Raw genomic sequence first — 23108 nt, forward strand, 5'->3', positions numbered from 1 at the left:
TCTCGCAAGTCCAGTTCCAATAAGGAAAGATATTTAGTGGCCAAATAGAAGCGTAGCACTAGCCTTACAATGTACTAAGGTCTATGCACTAAGAATTGGCTTCTAAGCCCTAGGAAACAGAATATTATGTTCCGCAATGGATTGTAGCACTAAGTGTATGCTTTGCTAAATAATATTGCACTATGTGAGTAAATATTTCAATTTCTTTTAATGACAACGTATTAATATCATAAAATTTGCGTTTCTTTTAGCTAATCGTAAAGGCAGAAATAGAAGACTAGGATTTGGTTGCTGAAACGATTATTATCTTTAATAAAATATGTATGTCATCAATAAACTAAGAGATGCGTGAGAAATTGCGAAAAGCTAGATTGACTGAAGCTCGCTCAAATCCAGTTTTACCATTTATACAATTTGGCGCGTCATTTCCATAGCAACGATATCCCATTTTAACATAACTAGTCTAAAAATGTCAAAATCCCAATGTTTTAGTTATTACAAACAAACCTTGGTCAAGATGACTATGCTTGTTGTTATTCCAAGCATTTCACTTATTATGGCCATTCATCCAACAGAGTGTTCAATTTTACTATTATGCATAATGCATAGTAAAACATTCCATTTTCCTGGTTTAGCTATAACAAACAGTTCCAGGTGAAGATAACTATGCATATTCTTACACCGAGCATCCCACTTATAATGGTCATACTTACAATAGAATGTTCAATAGTACTATTATGGTCCAAAGCTCTTGTATAGTGATTTTGAACATGGATGTGGTTAAAATGACCTGACGCTATAGTCGGTTGAAAACCACCATACTCGCAAATTCAAGTTAACCTCCTCATATGGTAAATGTTACCATATAATTTTTCTTAGTGTAGCCAAACATGTCAAATGATGCTAAGTGCAAATTACAGTTTCTCTTTGTTTACTTTCTCTTTCGCTAAGAACTTGGTCGTTTATTCCTTAACTCTTTCGACCAATTTCTTCACTGGATGAAAACTGGTTTTCCGGTGACCAATTAACCGAAAAGCGGTTTTTTACGAAAACCGGTTTTCATCTAGGTGAATAAATTGGCCGTTAGCATAATTATGCTAGTCGAAATCAAAGCTTTTTGATATATCCTGAAATAATATTGGAAAGTTTTATGATCACGCCGTAATAATCGAAAGAGAAAGTAAACAGTCCCTCATTCGCACTTAGGACCATTTGACATGTTTGCCTAGAAATATGATAAAAAATCCAAAAAAGCAATTTCTGTGCATCTGGCAGTACTGGTTGTTATCAAACACCGGATTACGTGAATAGCACAAAATATTTATTATCCTATACAGCTCTAGGCTCCATTCCCGAATATGCGGAAATTTGCGAAATACTGGCGTGACTCTGCCAGTTTGTTGATCCTTGCCCGCGATGGAAATCAGGCAGCTAATACGACAAAATACAACTATAAGGTAAGTGTAGGTCTTTGACTTTATAAGTTAGGTCTTATTGAAATCCTGTTTTAGGTACTTGTTTTCAAACGAACCGAGAAAACTGCTTTTCTGCCAAACAGCATTGTCTTTCCTGGCGGAGCATTCGATAAGCAGGATGAGGACCCTAGCTGGCGCAGAGTTTTTAATCGAATGGGTATTCCTGACGAGCTCTTGCTCAAACTGACCAGAGTAGCAGGTTCTCGTCCTTTTATATTTAATAATGATAGCAAAGAGGTGTTAGACAGGTATAAATATTGCAGTTGGCTAATTTTTTCAGAATTTACAATGAACTAGACGGTTTCAGAAATATCTCACTACGGCTTACTGCACTAAGAGAGGCATTCGAAGAGATGGGTGTACTTTTCGGCCTCGAGAAAGAACAGGCCGGTGCAACGCCTAATGGATACAGTAATGCGGTAAAAGTGTCTGATACTGCTTCGTGGCAGACTAGCATTCACAATAACGAAAAACCGTTCTCGGAACTTTTTGAAAAACTTGACATCGTACCAGATCTATTCAACATGTATGAATGGTCTGTTTGGCTGACCCCAGCTCTTTTCCGAAAACGAAGATTCGAAACTGCCTTTTATCTAATTGCATTGGATGAGATGCCCCCTGTCCTACCCGAAGCGCACGAGGTCGATAGCTATTTTGTAAGTAAAGGTTTACCTAAAATAAAACCATATAACACTTCTTTCTTTTTTACAAAAATAGTGGGACACACCAGCAGACCTGCTACTGGCGCATAAGGAAGAAAAAATCTGGTTGGCACCTCCTCAGTTTTACGAACTGACACGACTTAGTCATTTGTACGACATTGATGATGTCGTAAACTTTGGAAAGAATCGTAATTACAAAGGAAGCACCCTACTCTGCCCGGTCCAGTACTTCTGCTCGGATGCTACAGTGTTTGTCCTGCCTGGTGACGATCAGTATCCTAACGATTATGATTATGTTACTGCACATGATGATTTGGAAAAGTACAAGGACTTGACGGCGGAGCAGTTCAGAAGTCAGGCGAAAAACTTGCATCGGGCAGAGCATAGCGGACTGCATAAGCAGACATATTACGTGAACATTACACCTTTCAATGGGCATTTAAGTGTGAATGGCAAAAATATGCATTTGTCTAAACTATAAGAGAGGTGCTGTACATTAGGGGTTCGTGTAGGGTGATTATTTTAGAAATTGCAATAACGGGCATTAGGAATATGTAAATAAATGAAAGGTGATATCCAACGGTCCAATAACATAATTAAACTGACCGAAAATTCCACGAAGTTAAATTACAGGAAATATTTTTTTTGTAATAACTAGGTGAGAAGTAAAACAAAATATGATTGTTACCGATGAGGTAACTAACAACTAACGCTTTCGTGTACATTGACATCGTTTAATTTTTTATGGCTGTTTTTTTTTTAATTAAATAATATTGGTGTACTATCGGCCCAAGCATAGTTGTCAGTTTATCGCATGCTTGTACATTATACAACACAACGAATGAGTGACCGAAAATAAAAGCCGCGCTGATAGAACACACTTCGTATTGGAATGTAAAAATTGTGTATAAATTTCAAGCATAAAAGAAGTTGGACTCGGGCTCTCGGTTGTAAGTCGGATAAAAACCTTCAATATAACAATTGCAAAAATATATCCGATGCATACAAAGTAGCTTCATTTTGCCCGATGTACGGAAGTTCCTGCGTACGAATTATTTATTTTTAACCGGTTCTTATTGGAGGTGCATCCTTTCCGAGTTTTGCGGTTGAATATTTTAACCGCTGCAGAATTACTGATTGCTAGTTGGCACCACGTTTGTATTTCGCCATAGTAGGGGAACTTAGATATATAGATATATTCGTATCTTTGCTTTGCACAAACCCTTTGCCTTATCTATTTTTTGTGAATAGCAAATTTATTTGGATTATCTCGCTGAAATAGCTTTCATCACAAAAAGGACAGTGTTATTAAATTTATCGGAATCGTTTCGTTGAAAATTTAATTGTCGCATGTTCGAATCACGTAGCTTTATTTAATAAATTCTTAACCGTGTATTCGCTGTTCATAGCGAATCTTTCAGATTTTTGTATATTTTATGTACCAGACCACTGTTAGGAATATAATTTGTTCATTTTGTTTGAATTAAAATGAATATCGGAAAAGATTATAACTGTTTGATAAATTGAATGTAATATCAACAGCCATATTCGTCAAAGAGCTTGTTTAATTCGCTGTTTATTGTAGCTTTAACCGTGATGGTTCGCTTAATTTCGATCTTGTTCGTGTACTGTACCATTGTCACTGTTTCGGCTTGCGTGTTGTTGTATATGAAAAATCTGCTGTTGCCTGGTTACTTCTTGATGGAGGTGTCGTTGCTGTTGTCTACTCATTAGCCTTTGTAGTTGATCCTTTTTAATACTACTAATAGCTTCACTTAGAATAATATCAAACTTAAGCGCTAGGTCAGGATCATTCTCCTCTAGTGCGAACATAGTTTGGGCCACGCGCAGTCCGAGAGTTTCACATCGTGCCCACCTGCTCGTTCGCCGGTTACAATCATCTAAAATTGTATTTGATTTCGATTCCAATCGATCAAAAAACTGTCGCGTGTGGGACGAACTTGCCGATCCAACAGGAATGCTTTCCATTTTCTCCTCGCTGTCTCCTCCATCGTGTTCAGAAATATTTTCTTGGCTGGTCGATTCATTGAAATATACGCTACTGTTTTGGTATGTTTCGCTAAATTCATTTTCCGATGGGGCCCTAGACATGTGATAGGAAGGTGAAGTTGACATAGAATCATGCTGTGATTCGGATAGTTCTGTTTTAATCATCGAAGCAAAATCCTGATGGACGATCGTATTCGGAAAACTGTTTTGGCTTTTGAGTAGTAACTTTGGCTTATGACTCTTTCGATCTCGGGAGAAGGACACAGTATCAAGAAATTTTAAGTTCTCGTATAGTCGCCAGCATTCGTTTGGTGATATGCTTTTTGATTCACGAAGTTTTTGTTCGCGTTTATATTTTTCTCGAAGAGCTACAAATTTTTTGTAAGCATCGTTTCCTAAAAAATTGTAATTTTATTTAATACAAAGATTTGTGTATCAGGTTAAGGAAGAGCTAGTTCGTGCATTAAAGTGAACTATATTTGACATCCGGACTTACCAGAGATATTGAATGGAGCACCTATTTGGGCCCACTTTTGCACCTTCATCTCCCGATTTCTATACTGCGGCAATTGAAAATTCCATAATATAGGATTATCTTGCACCAGTTTGATAAACTGCTCGTTCACAGCGGTGTCTTCAGGTGTGTTTATGGACATACGCATTTCTGGAGGTTTTAATTACACAATCATAACACCAATTTTTTTTGAGAATGTATCTAATTTACCCGAAATTAAGTTAACAAGAAATTATTTTTTGTTTTTCAGGATATTCTCTGAACAATTCAGGCTAAGATTCATCAACAAACCCGTTAGATATCAAAATGTCAAAACGTCTATAAATGAAACAAACAAAAATAAACACAGTGCACGGTAAAAGGGAGCATTACATTACAGAGTTAAATAATTTCGATACAGTCGCGATTCGCCAGGGATGCCAGGTTTCGTTACACCGCACAGTGGTACCTGTTCATACAAAGTTGTGACAAAATTATAAAAATTTGTTTATGTTGCTAAAAATTGGTATTTAAACTAATTTTGGGTCGCTGAATCCATTTCTGTTATCAGTTTTGAAATTTCAAAATTATTATTTTGGACCACTTTTTTGTAAACCCATTTGAAGGCGTTGGTCGTTAAAGGGTTAATATATACGTTAATAATAGTAGCCAATCACATCGGATAGCAGAAATGGTTGACAAAACTAGTATAAATCACTAATTTTGAAATAATATGATGTTGTTTGGGCAACCAATTTGTAAGAAGATTTGTGAGCTACAGGGCGTCTTCATATAAGTATTTTCACAAATATAGATATAACAACTTCGGCGCAAAAATGTGCTAGGTAACCCCTGTATATCTTGAAACTACACTAAATTTTGAGTCAGATTCGTGATAAGTGACCCATGGGAGACCATCTCAAAAATTTGAAGCCGTATAAAGATAAATTACTGATAAGACATAGAATTTTTCAATTGCTTTTTATGAAGCACGACAAAACAAAAACCATTTTTGCACAAAAAAGCTCGCATCTATAGTTTAGCATATTTATTCTTCTTTCCAAAGAACTCAAAACTACTCCAATCTCTCATGTAGTTCTTGAGATATCGCCATTTGAAGTTCGAAGGTACGAACAATTGTAATGATTTTAATTGAACAGAAATCCTTGACATCACTTGCTTCAACGACATGTTAAAAATTCATTTTTCATCCGTCTATTGCAAAACTATGAGATAATTTTATTCAAACTAAGACAAAAGTAGAATAAATATATGCAACATAATTTCAAGACATTTATTTTTGGGGTTTTGTCACTCGTCGTGCCACTGTGCACCGGCTTAGCCTACCGGTGGGTCTGTACCGGATCCTGGAAAGCTACTTCCAGAACCGCGTACTGCTATACGAGACCGATGCCGGTCAGAAAAGGGTTCCGATTACCGCCGGAGTCCCGCAGGGCTCGATCCTAGGCCCGCTGCTATGGAACCTCATGTATGACGGGGTTCTGAAGTTTCCTCCTGGGGTCAAGATCGTCGGCTTTGCCGATGACGTGACCTTGGAGGTCTATGGGGAGTCAATCCCTGAGGTAGAACTAACTGCAGAACACGCGATCAACACGGTGGAGGAATGGATGGGCGCGAGAGGCCTGGAGCTCGCTCAGCATAAGAAAGAGGTAGTTATCATCAACAACCGCAAGTCGGCACAACATGCAGTTATCCATGTGGGAGAAGTCGTGATCACCTCACAGCGGAGTCTGAAATCTCTCGGTGCCATTACAGACGACAAGATGACCTTCGGTAGCCACGTCGACTATACATGCAAGAGAGCGTCGACTGCTGTTGCGGCACTATCGAGGATGATGTCCAACAGCTCAAAGGTGTGCGCCAGTAGACGTAGGCTACTGGCAGTCATTGCCGTATCTATCCTCAGGTATGGCGGCCTGTCATGGTCAAGAGCACTGAGGGTAACCAGTTACCTACGGAAACTGGAGAGCACCTACCGCGTGATGTGCCTCAGAATGATATCTGGTTACCGCACGGTATCACACCGTCACACCTGCGTGATAGCGAGCATGATGCCAGTCGGGCTGGTCATCCGGGAAGACGAGGAGTGCTTCAAGCTACGTGGAACTAGAGGAACCCGCGAGCGCACCAGGGTGACCTTGGTCGCCAGATGGCAGCGTGAGTGGGATAACTCCCCGAAAGGTAGGTGGACCCACCGGCTGATACCTAACACATCGAGCTGGGTGGGCAGACCTTATGGGGAAGTTCACTTCCATCTGACACAATTCCTGTCAGGCAATGGCTGCTTCCGACAGTACCTCCAGAGGTTCGGGCACGCGGAGGTCCCCGTCTGCCCTGACTGCCCAGGTGTAGACGAAGCTGCCGAACACATACTGTTCGTATGTCCTCGTTTCAACGTCGAAAGAAGAGCAATGCTCGACGTCTGCGGCTGGGACACAACCCCTGATACCCTTATTCAGCGGATGTGTCAATCGGTGGTGAAGTGGAACGCAGTCTCGACTGCAACCACCCAGATTGCCTGTAGGCTACAGGGAATTTGACGCACCGAGCAACAGACGACGGGCACGACTAACTAGTGATTGGTTAGTTGGAGCGGAAAAGGCCGAGCGCAGAAAAGTGAGTGAATGGTCTGTTCATGCTGAGGCAGGTTTGGCGCAGCGACTGGCAACCGCGTAAGGGGTAAACCCAGCCACCCCGAAGCAAGGCAGAAGAGCAAGTGTATAGGCGTGTATGTGGACTGCCTCATGCCAAGATGGGAGGGTCGTGGGACTTAGCTATCGATGCCTCGTGGCGTGGAAGAGGAGCGAAAGGGTGAGCATCCAAGTCAGTCTCACACGGTATGTTAAGAGTGAGCACAAAAGTCAGCCTCACATGGTATGTTAGAGGTGAGTACAAAAGTCAGCCTCACAAGGTATGAAAACGGTGAGCACCCAAGTAAGCCTCACATGGTATGTCAGAAGTGGGGCCTAAGAAAAATGTCCCACATCGGATGCCAGAGGGAACGACAGGGGTGTAATAGAGTGATACGATTGAGAGTGAACCAGGTGATAGGGCGAGCATCCAAGTCAGCATCACATGGTATGTTAGAGGCTAGCACAAAAGTAAGCCTAGCAAGGAATGAAAAAGGTGAGCATACAAGTTAGCCTCGCAAGGAACGAAAAAGGTGAGCACAAAAGTAAGCCTCATGTGGAGTGTTAGAGAGTGAATCAAGGTGTGACAGAGAGAGCACCCAAGTAAGCCTCATACAGGACGCATGAACGCGTGAGCGAGAGTGAGTGAGTACATCAAGTACAGTCATCCCCCCAGAAGTAATATCGAGAGGTAGTCCCTGGGGGGAACAATGGCTGAGCCCAATGGAGTTTAGTCGGTATTAATGGCGGCGTCACCATGAGAGCCCGACACACCCCCAGTACACCCCGTGTGGTAGCTTGGCATCTACTAATGCACGTGTACTGGGCTAGTCCGTAAATGTATTCTCCATTGTAAAAAAAAGGATGCCAGGTGCACAGATTAATCTGTGAATCACAGATTTTCAATATGCTTCCTAAAACTTAACAAATTTTCAGTTTTCTGTTGTAATGCACGAATTTCCACAGTTTTCTGTTAAAATACAATCTCGAAAAACTAACGAAATTGGTTTTTTTGGACTAAAAAAACTAAAAAAGATATGCAATTACTCTGAAAATCGCCAACCAAATCCCGGGCCATTTTTTTCTTTGACTACCCGCATAAACGAGAACAATAAATGGATTATTTGTATTATTATTTTTCCACAATTTGTCATATTGTGATTCGACAATAAACGCACTATACCGTAAATTGTTTCTGTCATTTGGGGTATTGTTTTCAACTGGATAACCATTTGGGGAATATGGCGTTATGTTACAATACAAAAACGACGATTTTTTTCGAACATTTTTGTTTTAGTGGACTATACATGTACAATACCACAAATAGTCGCTTAGTTCCGAGTTTCTACTCTTTCTCGTATAGGTCAAATATAGTTTTCTGGGAAATACTATACAAATAAAAAATGAAAACATATAATTCTACAGTGAGATTTTGACGAATAATATTGGAAATAGATATAGTGTGTTTTTATTATTATACTGACCATGTTAACCATAGGTTACTATAATGCAACAATAACACTTATTGTGAAAACATGATTGATCAATTTAGTACAAGCGTGCAGAAACTACTTTATCGACGCTGTCAAAGGGGTAGGCAAAAGAAAAGAACCTTACAAATGTTGGTATTTTGAGCATAGTTTACCACATTTGTAATGCTCGCGTGTGGTTTCAACTCTATCGATATTAAATATTTAGGATTTGATTACGTGCCATCCGGAAAGTGTCGAGTTGAATGTTGACATCGGTGGAACTGCCGCTTTATCCAATTGAGCTATTACCGCTTTCGAGCAAACAACACAATTTGTTCCATATCATTGTGGGCTCATCCCACCATCTTGAGTTGAGCAAATCGGAATTAGCTAGTACCAATAATTATGAGTGGCATAATGAGTAACTATGACCATAGAAGAATAAAAACATACTCTGTAGTCTCATGTCATCACAAAATAAAAAACTCTCCCTCCCTCATATAATGCTACGTCATTTGTGGATGGACTCAAGGTGCAGTACAATGGCTTGCTGTTTCGATTTAATTAGTTGTTATCAGCTTAACAGAACACCTTGAGTTTGCTCAGGAACACAAATTGTGTCTCCATCTTTGGATCTAGCGTTAAACCGGTGCTAGCTTAGACCTGACAGTAAGTTAGTGTAGAATTCTGATGAGACGAGGTCGAAACGTAAATGCCATACCTAAATTATTGCTATTTTGTTTAAGTCACCAGTTTTCTAAAAGTTTAAACTGTTAGTTGACTGTTGGTTTAGTCTTTCGAAATTCCTTCACGAGTCAAATTTTTGAGTTGGGTCATCTACTGTAGAAATAATTTCTCCAATTTCGCTACCAGGTGTGTGGTTATTAGGGAGCGACAAACAACTTTTTGCTTCTTAAAGCAAGCTATTCCCCTTAATTTAATTGGAAGTAAACTTGTGTGTGGATATTTTCGGATACAGTTTTAAGGGACAAATCATCTATCTATTAGTTGTAACTTCAAACATTCGTGTATATTGTGACGTCATTCCCGTGGTAGAAAAAAAAATAATTGGAAAAATTTACATACCTTTACTGAATAAATTAATCTTAACTACGTTACGAAACTACATAAATCTGATACCTTAAAATCTAGACAGACAATGAAAACAATCGAAGAAGAGAAAGTTTAGTAAATTCTGTAGAACGGAAGGTTTTCGCATTTCTTTCATTTTGCTTCTCATTACTCAAGTATGTTTTGACACTATAAAGTATAATTAACTGTAAAGAAATGAACTCAGAATGTTTTATTTTTTCGAATATATGTCTAACGTCTTTAAATTTTGTTCTTCGAATATTGTCAAGCCAAACACCATTCGCAAGCAATTCCATCGAGGTTTACTTCCACTCTCGCACACGAATCAAATGGTTTAGATTTTATTTTTTGTTGCTACACGAGTTAAATTTTGAATTTTTAACATTAGATAGTGCTAACCTATAATAGAAAAATCCATGGCCGCTGAAAGCTTAAGCTAGAGTTCGATACTTAGCCGAATGTGATTAAATTTATAGCATTTTTTGCCAAATAAAAGAAAACTCAATTTCTTCATGTTTTTATTTTGATATTCATAATTTTGTAGAAATCATTGAAAACCTGCTTAAGGAAAATGGATGAAATCGAATACAAATACGGAATTAGAAGCGGAGAAGGTTCGTTGTTCAGTTTTCTTTAAAAAAGAAATTGTCATACAGCATCGGTAATTGTTCCATAACTCTACTGAGCTATAACCATAATAATAAGAATAACACGAAATCAGTCTTGTAAGTTTCTGTTAATATTTCCGTCCCTTTTCTCCATTTCTGCTTAATTTGTATGCAACGCCATTGTAGTGGTCTGGCTACTACCAGTTCTTGTAACATTTATTAATGATTAAGGTATATACAACTAATTTAACAAACTACTCGCTTACAGAAGCTATCAGGTGGGTGTTTTTTAATGTATTTGCGAACAGGATTAGGGACATATTATATTCAGAGTTAAAGAAACATGTAAATAAATACCCACATTCACTACCAGTCGGAGAATAAATTGTTTATGAAAGGCTGAACAACATACAACCCAATACAGTTAAGCTTATACTTTGGTGAACATGTCAGTTGTTCAGCAATATTTTGCACTTTAGATAGGATATTTTGTTGTTTCTGTAGGATAACCGCTTACCTTTGCTTCCCTAGTTGAGATTTAATTAGTTTTCTGTTTACAGTATGCGTATAGGTTTCTATGATAGCTGGTATATTCTTTTTTTTTTTTTCTCAAAAGTTATTTTAGTATAGTAATTTTTAATGTTGGCAGTTTCATTTTTTTACCCAGAACGGTGTTTAATATGATGTGTTTGATTGAGATTCAGGATATAGTTCGTGTGGTCAGTTTAGTAAGTACATATAATTCTTGGCTAGATAGTAAAATTATTATACAGAGTAATTTGAATCCTTCGACTAACGTCGTACAGCACGCCAACACTCAAGCTCAGATTTCTTCATATACATATAAATAGGGTTACCGTGTTAAACTAATCAGTGTAATATAATGGCTTTTAGTTTGTTGCTCGGTGGAATTATATTGGTTTAAATGTTTACTGAATATGTTCCAGAGATTGCCGAAACTGTGTTACATCGTTAAAGTACGTTACTTTGTAAGTATAAATTCATGAACACAAATGAAATGTCAATGTTGTATAGAAATCAAATGAAAAAAAAAACAGCATCTTGATAAATGTGCGGGTTGGAAACAAGGATAGCCAAATCCCGTGGTACCCTCCACCTACTTTCCTTATTTTCAACGGAAACACTTTTACCGGTGAAAATGAAATGGTCCTGTTGGTTCTGTGAATTTTTAGAATTTTTCTAATGACGGCAAGTTAGTATGTTGAATAAAAAAGCAAATTCCTCGCTACCTGTTCGCCTTGCGAGAGGCTAATAGAAACCGGATGACGATATAATTATAGTGGTTATTCGCTGGTTGGGCCACACTTTCCATCCAACTAAGAAATTTGATTCGCTAGTTGGACCGATCAACAGACGTTAAAAACTCTCCAAACGAGATATTAGTAGTGTAAATGCATCTGCTCACATCTCCAATCATTGTCAGTTTGGTTGTCAAAGTGAATTTGACACGAAATTTTGGAATTCAGATGCTTTGGAGATGAATGGTCCCACTAGCGGAGTTCCAACTAAAAATCAGTCAAATTCGGACACCATTTGATCAAGCCTGTGGGAGTAATTAGATAGTTGATAAATTTAAGCACGCAGAATTTTGCTGATCTTATCCTATCCCTGCAAAAGCAATGAATTTGATCAGTCGCATGCAGCCCTTTCCGAAATGTAGAGCTACGTTTAACTTAAAACTTGTGGGAGGAATTGAGTCATTCTAGCATCTTCGATTAATTCTCTGAACTGTGACATTAACCCTCTTAGCCAAGCCACTCCCAAAGATTTATCAAACCCCTATCAAATTGAAACGGTTGTCCACGTTGAATGAATAATGAATAATTTGATTGCCGCATTATTTTGAATCATCTTCATTTTGTACGCTGCACAGATGACCTGGCCGCTTTAATGTTTGTGTCACATAGTATATGAACCACAAACATTAATATTGACAAGAAAAATGTCTGCAATTTTCCAGGATCCCTACATGTATTGGCTGTGTATGTGTAGACTAGACTAGACTAGAAAGTATATTGCTTCAATTCGAAAAAAAGTTATCAGCAGTTTTTTGAGAAGATTTTTTTTTGTCACTGGCTGTCTGGCTACCTAGAAGAACTAATACTAAAACAAATTCAAAGTTTAAAAACCTTTAATCATATTCTGAGCCTTGGACGAGCAAAAATGCTGGTTGATTTTCAAGATTGTGAAGCACAGAAAAAGTAAATAGATGTTCTCGGCTCAGAGTACGCTGTTCATAGTTTCTTAGCGCTAAAGAAATACGCACGTCGCAAATGACGGGTGGCCCATAACCGGTAAAATTTCCTTACATAATGCTTGGTACTAGTACTGTTTGTAACGTTATAATACTCTCTTTGCAAGAACGGTTTTCAACCTATAATTATAGCATATTGCTACATTGGCGTGATAGCCACAAAAGTTTCGGTTCAATTTTATCCTCATCAGTAAAAACAGAACTTCTGTACCACCGGGGCATAAGTCCCCACTAGTCGTTCGAACGTACACATAAGTTGCGTGTCATTTTTTGGATCTAGTGTCTACCTAGCGGCCCAGTCAGCTGTTAGATACTGACGAGGAGAATCCGAAACATAAAACATCAGACTTAATCATATTTAATGGTCAAGAAATTTTTGTTGACCTAGTTAGTTTGCTTAGAAAAAATGTTCTCAGCGTTATCGCTGTTTAGTTTATAAAAACGTTTATTAAACTATAAAAAAGAAAATGAATCGATTGATTTGAGAGGTAGAGGCTCATTACTATTGGACGTTGTCACATTCTGCGGCATGAATCATGGTTTCGGCTCGGTTGCAAAATAAAAATAATCAATGGCGCAAACGTATGAATGAGAATGTTCAACTAAGAGCCTACGAAAAGTCTTCGTCTCGGGTCAGACCCCATATTTGTTGACGTATGATTCGACGCGTGTAAAGAAGGTTGAAGAAGCATGACCTAAGATTCACAAGCTTTCCAACAAATCATTTCTCACATCAGCTGTCAAACAAAACACATGCCGGAAAACTACTCGATTCCGACCTAAGCAAATATCACCAAAACAACTCGTGTATAGCCAACCTATTTCGATGAAAGTTGATATAACACTAGATAAATGTCAATCGCTGTTCCTTTCCAATTTATCAAACCATGATCACTCTCACTGTTATCATGAACTCTTCAAATAAACGATAATTCCACCGAACATTTCCATCCCAAACTTACTAATCTAGCAACTCCAGTTCCAAACATCGATGCCCCGAGGACGATGGTGTGAAACCACCATCGCTCTCGTCGGCCAAACCTCAAGATTCATCAGGATCGTTCTCGAAGTGGTGATAGTGATGGTGAATGTGCTCGTGGACGTAACGATGCACGGCAGTAGTAGAAACAGCCGATGCGGATGACCCTGAATTTTCGCCGGTACCACCAACATGATGATGGTGATGATGGGTTGGTGTACTCGCCGATGACTGCTGTTGCTGCAGTGGCTGTGGCTGATCTTCCTCGGCATCGGAGATCCGAATCAAATTTTCACATTCACTCGGATGAGCATTGATTGGAATTGAAGCGTACTGTAGCTGGATTAGATCCTTCGACGACTTGTCGGCTGTCGCAGAGCCCAACGGAGCAGTCGTCGAAATAGTCTTGGTTGTATGGTGGGTACGAATGTTCTTCTTTGTTGCTGAACTGATAAGACATTCCTTGTTGAATGCTTTCTTCGGCGTCACCACACTCAATTCCGCAATGTCTTCTGTGATTTTGAGATTTTCCAACAGTAAATCTGTCGTGAGAACGTTGTCGCATTTGGGAGGTTTCTGGGTGATTTCTTCCTTACTCTTTGATCTTTTGAGCTTTAAACCAGCCGTTGTCGTTCGAAGGCTTCTTTCCGCCATTTCATCCGCGAGCTTTAATTTGTTGGTCAGCTTCGGGCTACGGTGATCCAACCACTTCTCGACTTGATTGATCGATCGCGATAGTTTCTGTTCGGCTGAGAGATTCGGATACTGTTGGCTGAGTAATGCGGTACTAAGTTTGACGGGTTGTCCTACGGGTAGGTGCGATTGATTTCGCGTAGCGATGGCAAGTCGATGCTCCTTTCTGTATTAAAAAAGACTTATTAGTAATGAAATCATTTATTTACACCTATAATCAATGAAACATACCGCTTCGCTTTTGCATGATGGTTATGGTGTTGTAGCATCCGATTTGGGGTACTGGTCATAACGGGAAGGGCCGTAAATACACCGCCATTTGCAACCACGCCACCGTTCAGGTGTAGTGCCGCGTGTTTTGCGCTGGCTGCCGCACAAATCGTTTGATGTAAATAGGAATCGTATCCGCAAAGATTAGTCTCGTGGGCTGCAATTAGAGCCTGTTGAGTCGCCACGACCGTTTCGCCACACTGCTCGCCGCTGCCTACCCGAGCCGAGATCGTATGAGACCGATGGCGATGCTTTGGTGAATTTTCCGATGATTTCCTGTGAATTGCAAATAAATACTATTACTGACGCATTGTTTGTGAAATGAAACGGGGGTTCAAACATAGTTTCTGAAGAAAAACAAGTAGATACTTGAATCTATCAATAGTGACAGTACACGTTGTTCCATCGTCATTTGTGTGTGGACCACGCAAGACAAAACACGATGAGTGTGTGTGCCATCGACCACTGAACCAACGGAAGAACTGAACATGCTCTGTAAAACCCGCTATAAATATGCTGCCCATAAGCGCAAGTCAGTCCCATATTCTATGGGATTCCCTATCTACACGAGACTGACTTGCGATTGTAAGCAGTAGGTATATTGGAATGTAAAAATCGGATGTACATAAACCGTATGTTTTAAAATGGGATGGGGGCTACCCCATGTAAGAGTGGGCTAAGAAAAAAATTCAGCGTAAAAACCGGACAAAAATATAGCCACTAGCTCTTACAAATTCGTTTTTTTACTCCTACTTTCAATTTTGAATGTAACGATATTCGGGTTTTCCTGCTTACGATTTATTTAAGAGGAGCATGTTTGTCACTTGCGCTGGCAAGAGATTCTTCACAAATCCTCTCCTAGAAGCAATCAAGCGATAACAAAAGGAATTTTCGATAGCAGTCAATGTTCTGCACACCAAAAAATAATGAAATTTAAACGACATGTAAATCAATACGAATGTAAATATACAAAGCTTGAATCAAAAAATTGATTGAAAATTATGTTGAAATAGATACAATCAATGGGAGCATATGATTTTGTGTGATATTACATGTCATTCATTTTACAGCAGTATTGGTTTAAAAATACATTAAACTGCGTTGGTATCCCGTTTAATGAAGCCGTAATGTTCAATCAACGTGTAAAATTATAATAAAATTCGTTAAAGAAAGCACAAGTTGTGTGTATTTGTGGTGGAACTTAATTTTACATTAATATTCGTGCTCCAAATATGTGCATAAAAATAAATTTAAAATTACGAAATATTTTTTTCTGTGTGGTGCGATTTATTATTATGAAGTAATATGTTAGACATTTTTTATTAAGCGGATAATTTGGGATCATTTTAAGACCCTATATCCAAAATTCATGGAACTAAAACGGATTTAAGGATGCTTCATCAGATTTACTATAGTTTGTCTACATATCGCAAATTTTGGAAAATCGGGCAGGCAGGTTTGAAGTTGAATTTTTTTATTGTAGTTTCAGATCGGAATCTCAGAAAAATGATAACTGTGCTTGCTGCCGTTGCTTATGAAAAAATCAAACTTTTTTTTTCAAATTAAAGATTATTTGTGCACCGATATCATGAAAAAAAATTGATTTTATTTAAGCGATTATTTATTCTTTTGCCGAGATTCCAGTCTGTGTATAAGATGTACTAAACTTACCTATTTGGTTGAAAACAAAGACTATTCTTCACCATGCTATCCCGGATAATTTCGATCAGCTCTCGTCGGCACAGCGAACTCTTCCAACACTCCTCCTGTGGGTTCTCGAGCATGTTTTCGTAGAAGTTTTCGTTTCCCACCGACAGGCTGCGGGCTCTCGGTCTGCTGAACTCTTCGGCCATCTTGGTAGCTTTGCGCGAGGACCGCGATTTGCGCACGATCTTCCGCTTGGCACGACTACTGATGATCGCTGGAGTAACGGTTGCAACAGCTGGAATGACTACCGTTCCCAGCGGAAGCGTTTCATCAATCGGACATCCTTCCAGGGAACAATCCTGACAGATTACCGTTGTAGCGGTGGAGTTATTCAACGACACCGGTGTTTGATTTAGTGTAACATTGGTCTTGGATGTCTGTGCTGTTTGAATATTACAGGATTTCAGATTGTTAATACTTTCGTAGATATTATCATTTTTCACGTTGGAGTTTTTCCCCTTGCCGTTCAGGTTGTTGTGAAATGTAGCTTCTACTGCTTCCGAACTCTTACCCAGTCCAGTAGCTTGACCATCTGTCGCATCATCACATCGACCCTTTGCCACATTGGACTCCTTCTGTTTGACGTTGTTGTTGATGGTGGTAGTGTTCGCCACCACCGTATTCGCCCGGGTACGCATCACCCGACCGCAGTTCTCCGAGGTATCACTTCCATCGTCGTCGGAGATAAGTTTACGGGGCCGGTAACGTCGACGAGGGGTGATGGCAGCTTTCTTCACCACGGATCCGTTGGATTTATTTTTTCCATCCGGGGAGACCGTCAGCCGCACGTTGATGGTCTTGCTACCGTAATGAGGAACTACTACCGATTTTCCTATAGATTCGTAGATCGTGGACACGATGCCAGCGATGTCCTGCAATGGTAGTTGGGGTAAAAGTAATGTCAGTTTTTAAAAGTGATACTAGCGTGGGATAACTTACATCTTTGGTGATTTTTCCATGACCGTCGAGGTCGTAGAGGGTGAACGAAAATTGCAGTGGCTGCGGTTTCTTGCCACCTTGCAGTGACACATCGCAGGTGAACTCCTGTAAGTGGATAGAAGGAAGATAATCAATTTACTACCATTACGAATTTATTAATGACTAATTTTATTACTAAAAATATGGATAAGTCATGAAATCAGTCAGAACTTAACATTGTTCTGGTGAATCTTGGGCTGTTTAATGAAGCAGCAATTTAAGTCTGATACTTCATATTTTCTCATTTAAAATCTCCCATCCGATTATGAGCAGAAGTACCTTAAAACGGAGGAAATGTTAATGTTGAAGATCAGATCAAAAAACATTGGCGACCTTGAAACTTCATTGATTGCATACTTTTTACAAAAGTATTAGTCCGATTTTAATCTTTCTTAAATTATTCAGTAAACATATCGCTATGTTTCATGGTCGCTATTGTTTTTTTTCTGGAAGCTTTCGTTTCTGGTCTTCAAAATTAAAAACTACAAGGGACAGCTCTATGGAGTTGTACGAATTGCAGACGTAGGACTGCAATACGTGAAATATTTAATTTCTTATTACATTTGGATTAATAATTAATCAAACATTTCTTTCTACAGTTCACTTCATGAATCAAACCGTCATGCTCATCAGCTCATTTTATTTACAATGGGCGATCGAATCCGACTAAAGAAAGCAGACAGAAAACTGCGATGGAAAACCGAACTAATATCTGGAACTGCTTTTCTATTGTGTGCGGTAAATAACCAGACCGAAGCTTAAAAATCATGTTTTAGACAATACAGTCACAGTTCTTGTATAGGACAAACTTTATAGTTTTATTTTGCCGTTATTGTAATTTTCCTAAAGTACACATAAATGTAGCGAATGCAGTGGTCTTAATCATATATCGAAGCAAAACATATACAAGAATCGAAAATAGTTTTATGGATGGACTTAGATGCATTTTTGCAGCGATTTTTTAACTAACAGTGCATCCATTCATAAATAGGCTTTGTAGTAGCTAGATATTGGTAGAATCAAAGTGTGATAGGTTGAGTGGAAATGAATCTCGTGGAATCAATAAATTGATTAAACGTAAATAGTAAACCTTCGTTGCACTTTCTTCTATCCATTCGCGTGAATTTGTTGCTAAGAAAGTTTTCGTCTCCTTAGCCTGTCATGGAGATGACAACACAAAGAAAAAACGAAAGCTTTCGTTTCGCGCAACGAAAGCTCAGATTTCTATCATACACGCAACACTTGGATATACCTACACATTCGCCTCAAACAATAAATCCAAGCGAACGGTGTACCGTGCTTGAATCAAAAGGCTGTGCCAGTACATCGTATCCGTACACGAATGGAAGATACGCACCAAGCAAAATGAGTTAACGCTGGTGATGATGGGTGGAGCGAAAGAGACAAATAGTACCACGACGCTAGCCTCTGCTACACTGGCTGTGGGAGCATGCAACAAAGAAAAGTGCTCTGCTCTGCCATGCCGTCCAAGAGGCAACTGAGCTTGCCCAACCAAATCTGCTGTTTAAATAGTCGATGATGACGTCATTCATAGAAGCGTTGCGCGTTAGGTACATAAATCTGTCGTGCCAGACTAGGGAAGCGCAGCCTTATGTGTGCAAATGCGTGGTATTTTGACTATGTTGAACATTATTTAAAATTTTAATGCCATGATATCAAAAATCTTTGGGTTTATCTATTGGAATCTATTATTAGAAGTATTTCTGAGCGATATGAGCAAAAAAAATTAAAATTTACCGTAAGATGGCTGAATTATAAGTGTTTAAAATTGGACCACTTTTCGTTACATACCATTTTTGTTGAATTTGCAAAGTGCACCCCCATATCGAAAACAAAGACGTAGTCCTACGTCAAAAGTTAAAGCATGTAGCTACAAAATAAAAAATAAAATTCAAAATCTATTAAAAGATACTTTGCAATTTATTTTCCAGAACAAAAGCTCAATTTCGGGCCTCGAGAGTAGAGGATCCCCTTAATTCGCTCTGTCTCAAAAGGAAAACACGCAAAAGATCACCTAAAAAATTCCCTGAAAACTGCTAAACGACACTTGTCATAAGATAACCAAACACCGACAAAAACTCTCCCTCTTGTACAGTTCTCCAATCATATATTTGCTCCATTGGTGAAACTCTTGGTTTTCCTCCCGCAACTGCACACGTATTGCCAAATCATCAACATTGAGCCTACCCGTAGTATCCCCTTACGTTAAGCAGTCCAGTTTTACGTAAGTTGAATTATCTATCAAAAAACATTTTTTATATTTGGTCAGAACTTGTTTCTACAGCTTCCTTGCTCGGTTTTTGGCAATCATATTTTGTTTCAGTGCAAAAAGTGAAGAATGTGACGAGCCCCTAAATCATTGAATGGAATTAGGCCAGCTCTTATGCATACGACACGTTCAAAAGACATTATTCCTGTTGTTCATATCACGACAGCTATGTTTCTTTAGATGCCGTTTAGCATTATAAGGTCGCAAACGCACAAAACAAAAGAATTTTTCAAATTCCTTTCACGCGATCTGATTCTCTCGTAAATTCAAGGCTCAAGAGAGTTGAAATACTAGTTTCACTTCTTTACTGTTTTACTTTTTACATTTTGCTTCTTCTTTCCATGATGTGGCGGCTGCTGCCTGCGACTTCCTTGTTCAGATGATAATCGGAATGGGTTCTGCTGCCTGCAATTCGGCTTTGTACAAAAGAATACTACGTAGTCATAACCGGCTCGACTGTGACCACAATAATATAGGCTCGTCGTGGTACGTTTTATTGCTGCTAGAATGCTAGATCAATTCCATTCAGGAGTCGCACACTTTTAGAGAAAAGATAGGAGTTAGGGGATAGTGAAAAAATTACACTCAATTCATATTGCAATCAAAATGCTTTTCTACACTATCTGGGACTTGATTCCATTCTAATAGTGCAAGAGTTAGAATTTTTAATCGAATAAGATTGGGAAACACTTAATAAATTGTTTGCTATGATCATAGTTATGATTATTGGCCGACAATAACTTAATAACGGGACTACTCCAGCGCCGGATTAACACTAATCCGGCGCTTCCTTAGTCATTTTACTAAGTTAGTGTCGGATTCTGATGAAACGAAACGCAAATTTCATAATTTAGTTATAGATTTATAGTTATAGGATATTATAGTTATAGGATATAGGAGTTATAGAGATTATAGTTATAGGATATTTACCTAAATTTCTCTCCATATGAAGAATTATATCCTAATGGGATCATCCATAAATGACGTAGCATTATATGGGGGAGAGGGGAGTTTTGTATTTTGTTATGATGTGTGACGACAGGGGGTAGGGGGTCATGTCATGCTACGTAGCTTTTTTAATGGGGAATAGAATAGAATTCTTAAATAAAATTACGGTGACAAGGGGGGGGGGGGGCAGGGTTACCGTCAAGCTACGTAATTACCAGGGGGTATTTAGAGGTTTGTGACGAAATGCTACGATGGGGGAGGGGGGTGTTAAAAATCACTCAAAAAATGCTACGTCATTTATGGATGGTCCCTAATGCATATTGCATTGGTTCTGCTAAGTCGAACCAAGTTTCGACACGATATCAGCTTAACAGAACTCATTTTCTTGCGAAACATCACGCTTGACTAGGAGTTTGCTTAGGAATACAAATAGTGTCAATCCGGCTTAGTCCTGTCACTAAATTAGTGTAGAAATTCTGATGAAACGAAATCGAAACACGAATTCCATGATCAGGCGTTTATTACTTGAAGCATTTCAATTAATTTTGACAAATGCGTTTTTGGTTAACATAATTCATTATTTTTCAAAATGAAAGACATATCAACTTTGACATAAATATGCGCTATGAAGCAATCAGCTTTAAAATTTACATGTTCCTCTTGGCGATACACACGAAAAGAACAATAGCAATAGACTTAATGATAGAGAATGTGTGTCTGACCAAGATGTAGCAAATTGTTTCGTAAGCAACTTATTTTTGAAAAAAGAATATAAAATTATTTTTTCCATGTTCTTTTCCTTAAATGTTTTCGAAGCTTGACAAGATTTTTAAACGTGTTAGTTTTACTGTTTTCTGATATTTTTTTAAAGATTGGCACTTTTTTACCGTGTTCGCCAAACAGAAAAACTCTACAATGCTAGTCTTGTTCACCACCGGATTTCATATTGCGTTGCGGTTCATAGTGACGATGATTTTGGTTTTCCTTTTCAACTACACGCTTTTTTAAGATTTCAGTATTTTTTTATTTTTGAGTAGCTGGCTACTTAGAGTAAAGGGTGTTACGATCAAAAATTGGTCGACTTCAACTTTTATCATCGTTCGTTAAAAACCTGCACATGTTTTATTTTAAAGATGTGTGTCTGTAGTATCAAGCCTATTGTTTGATTTTGACATTTGCTGTTCAGTTGTGAAAATGGCATCGAAGCACAGAGGAGTAACTGGGGTCGAATCCTGCCCAAAATTATTTACTGCTGCTATTGCTGTTATTGTGCCTTAATATGACAATAATAGACAATAACTAGTTTTCGGAACAATTTGGCATCTATCCATCTACCAGTGCAAATATCAATTTTCTACATCCTTTCGAATACTAGTAATCTTGAGGAGATAATTGTGAAGACATTTGTTTTTCTAGTTGCATAAACAGATAACACTAGTTGGCAGCATTTCTGAACTAAATAAGCTAGTGGTAATTTTCAATGTAAAATCGTGTGCTGAATCCGAAAATAAGGTCCAAAAAATTTACAGTAGAACAGTTTTCGAGATACAGTGAAAAAATGAATTTTACCTTTAAAATTAAAAGTACTTTCAGTAAAATCCAAATATCTTCGGTTGTAGTGCATCGATATGAAGTATTATTATGTTGAATTAAAGGTAACTGAATGCACTTTCGATCGTTAGAACATTTTGTTTTGGTGCGACTACTGGTTCTGACGTTATTTACGAATCTATTGAACTTTTTCTTAATTTTTCGTCGTTTTTTGAACAAAAATGAGCGTGTGGTCAATATTTTCCGGCAAGATAAAGCAATCCCAAAAATTATATTTTTATGGGAAAATAAAGCCTGCTAATATTTAAACAATGAAAATAGGCACCTGTTAGTTTAAATCCGATGAAAATTGCGAAAGTTATTCAATTTTTTTGTAAAATGGTAATTTTTGTGTTTCTCTGGGTCAACTTATTGAACCGTCTCGATTCCAATTTTTTCTAGGCTTGTTTAATAATATATGAGGGACTCTCTGTTAGAATTCTGTTAAACAAGTAAATGGAAGAATTTTGAAAGAATGTAATGTGGGATAATTTTCGAACTCGTTTATCCAAATGATTTAGGACTTCTGATAACAATAATTTCAGCCTCAGAGGAGTAATGTCATCAAAAATTCGGCATTAAAAAATACGCATAATATTTACATGTATAGAATCGTATATGTACAAAACACATTGTAAACTGCACGCTCCACAATGCCTTGATACACACATCGGAAGCTTGTGACTGTGCAAAAAGCTAAATTCGGGCACTAGGTTCACGAATGATGACCCACGTCGTCACGTTTTGTTCTACATACTAACAATTTATTTTACGTTATTAAACTCTAGAAGTTTATAATTTGAAATTATATTGGATTCATATTGGCTTCTATGATGTACCGATTTTACGGTACTGGGTCACAAAACTTCAACATACTACAATATATTGCGCAAAACATCTAAGTGCAATTACAAC

General features: G+C 38.3%; 3 protein-coding genes across 4 annotated transcripts in view; 1 reads left to right on the forward strand and 2 right to left on the reverse strand.

Annotated features, from left to right (window-relative positions):
- The first annotated feature begins 1211 nt into the window (after positions 1–1211).
- LOC131681698 (acyl-coenzyme A diphosphatase NUDT19-like) lies at positions 1212–2717 on the forward strand. Its single transcript, XM_058962668.1, has 4 exons — positions 1212–1457; positions 1512–1723; positions 1783–2131; positions 2193–2717. Exons 1-4 carry the CDS (start codon positions 1359–1361, stop codon positions 2616–2618), a joined length of 1086 nt encoding a protein of 361 aa, XP_058818651.1. The 5' UTR covers positions 1212–1358; the 3' UTR covers positions 2619–2717.
- Positions 2718–3420: 703 nt separating this feature from the next.
- Positions 3421–5000, reverse strand: LOC131681699 (uncharacterized). Of its 2 annotated transcripts, XM_058962670.1 has the most exons (3): positions 4872–5000; positions 4644–4811; positions 3421–4542 (listed from the first exon to the last, which is right to left on the reverse strand). In XM_058962670.1, exons 2-3 carry the CDS (start codon positions 4807–4809, stop codon positions 3743–3745), a joined length of 966 nt encoding a protein of 321 aa, XP_058818653.1. In that variant the 5' UTR covers positions 4810–4811; positions 4872–5000; the 3' UTR covers positions 3421–3742. The 2 variants fall into 2 exon arrangements, with proteins under 2 accessions (XP_058818653.1, XP_058818652.1); XM_058962669.1 differs by having other exon boundaries at positions 4644–4968.
- Positions 5001–9765: 4765 nt separating this feature from the next.
- The window catches only part of LOC131681700 (protein naked cuticle homolog), a 186557-nt gene continuing 173214 nt past the window's right edge, over positions 9766–23108 (reverse strand). Inside the window, exons 3-6 of the mRNA XM_058962672.1 lie at positions 17327–17431; positions 16352–17259; positions 14642–14956; positions 9766–14576 (exon numbers count right to left, since the gene is read on the reverse strand). Coding sequence (XP_058818655.1) covers positions 13781–14576; positions 14642–14956; positions 16352–17259; positions 17327–17431 — 2124 coding nt within the window. The 3' untranslated portion in view covers positions 9766–13780. The remainder of the gene's footprint in view (positions 14577–14641; positions 14957–16351; positions 17260–17326; positions 17432–23108) is intronic.

This window comes from Topomyia yanbarensis, chromosome 2 (genome assembly GCF_030247195.1).
Source record: "Topomyia yanbarensis strain Yona2022 chromosome 2, ASM3024719v1, whole genome shotgun sequence".
NCBI lineage: Eukaryota > Metazoa > Arthropoda > Insecta > Diptera > Culicidae > Topomyia > Topomyia yanbarensis.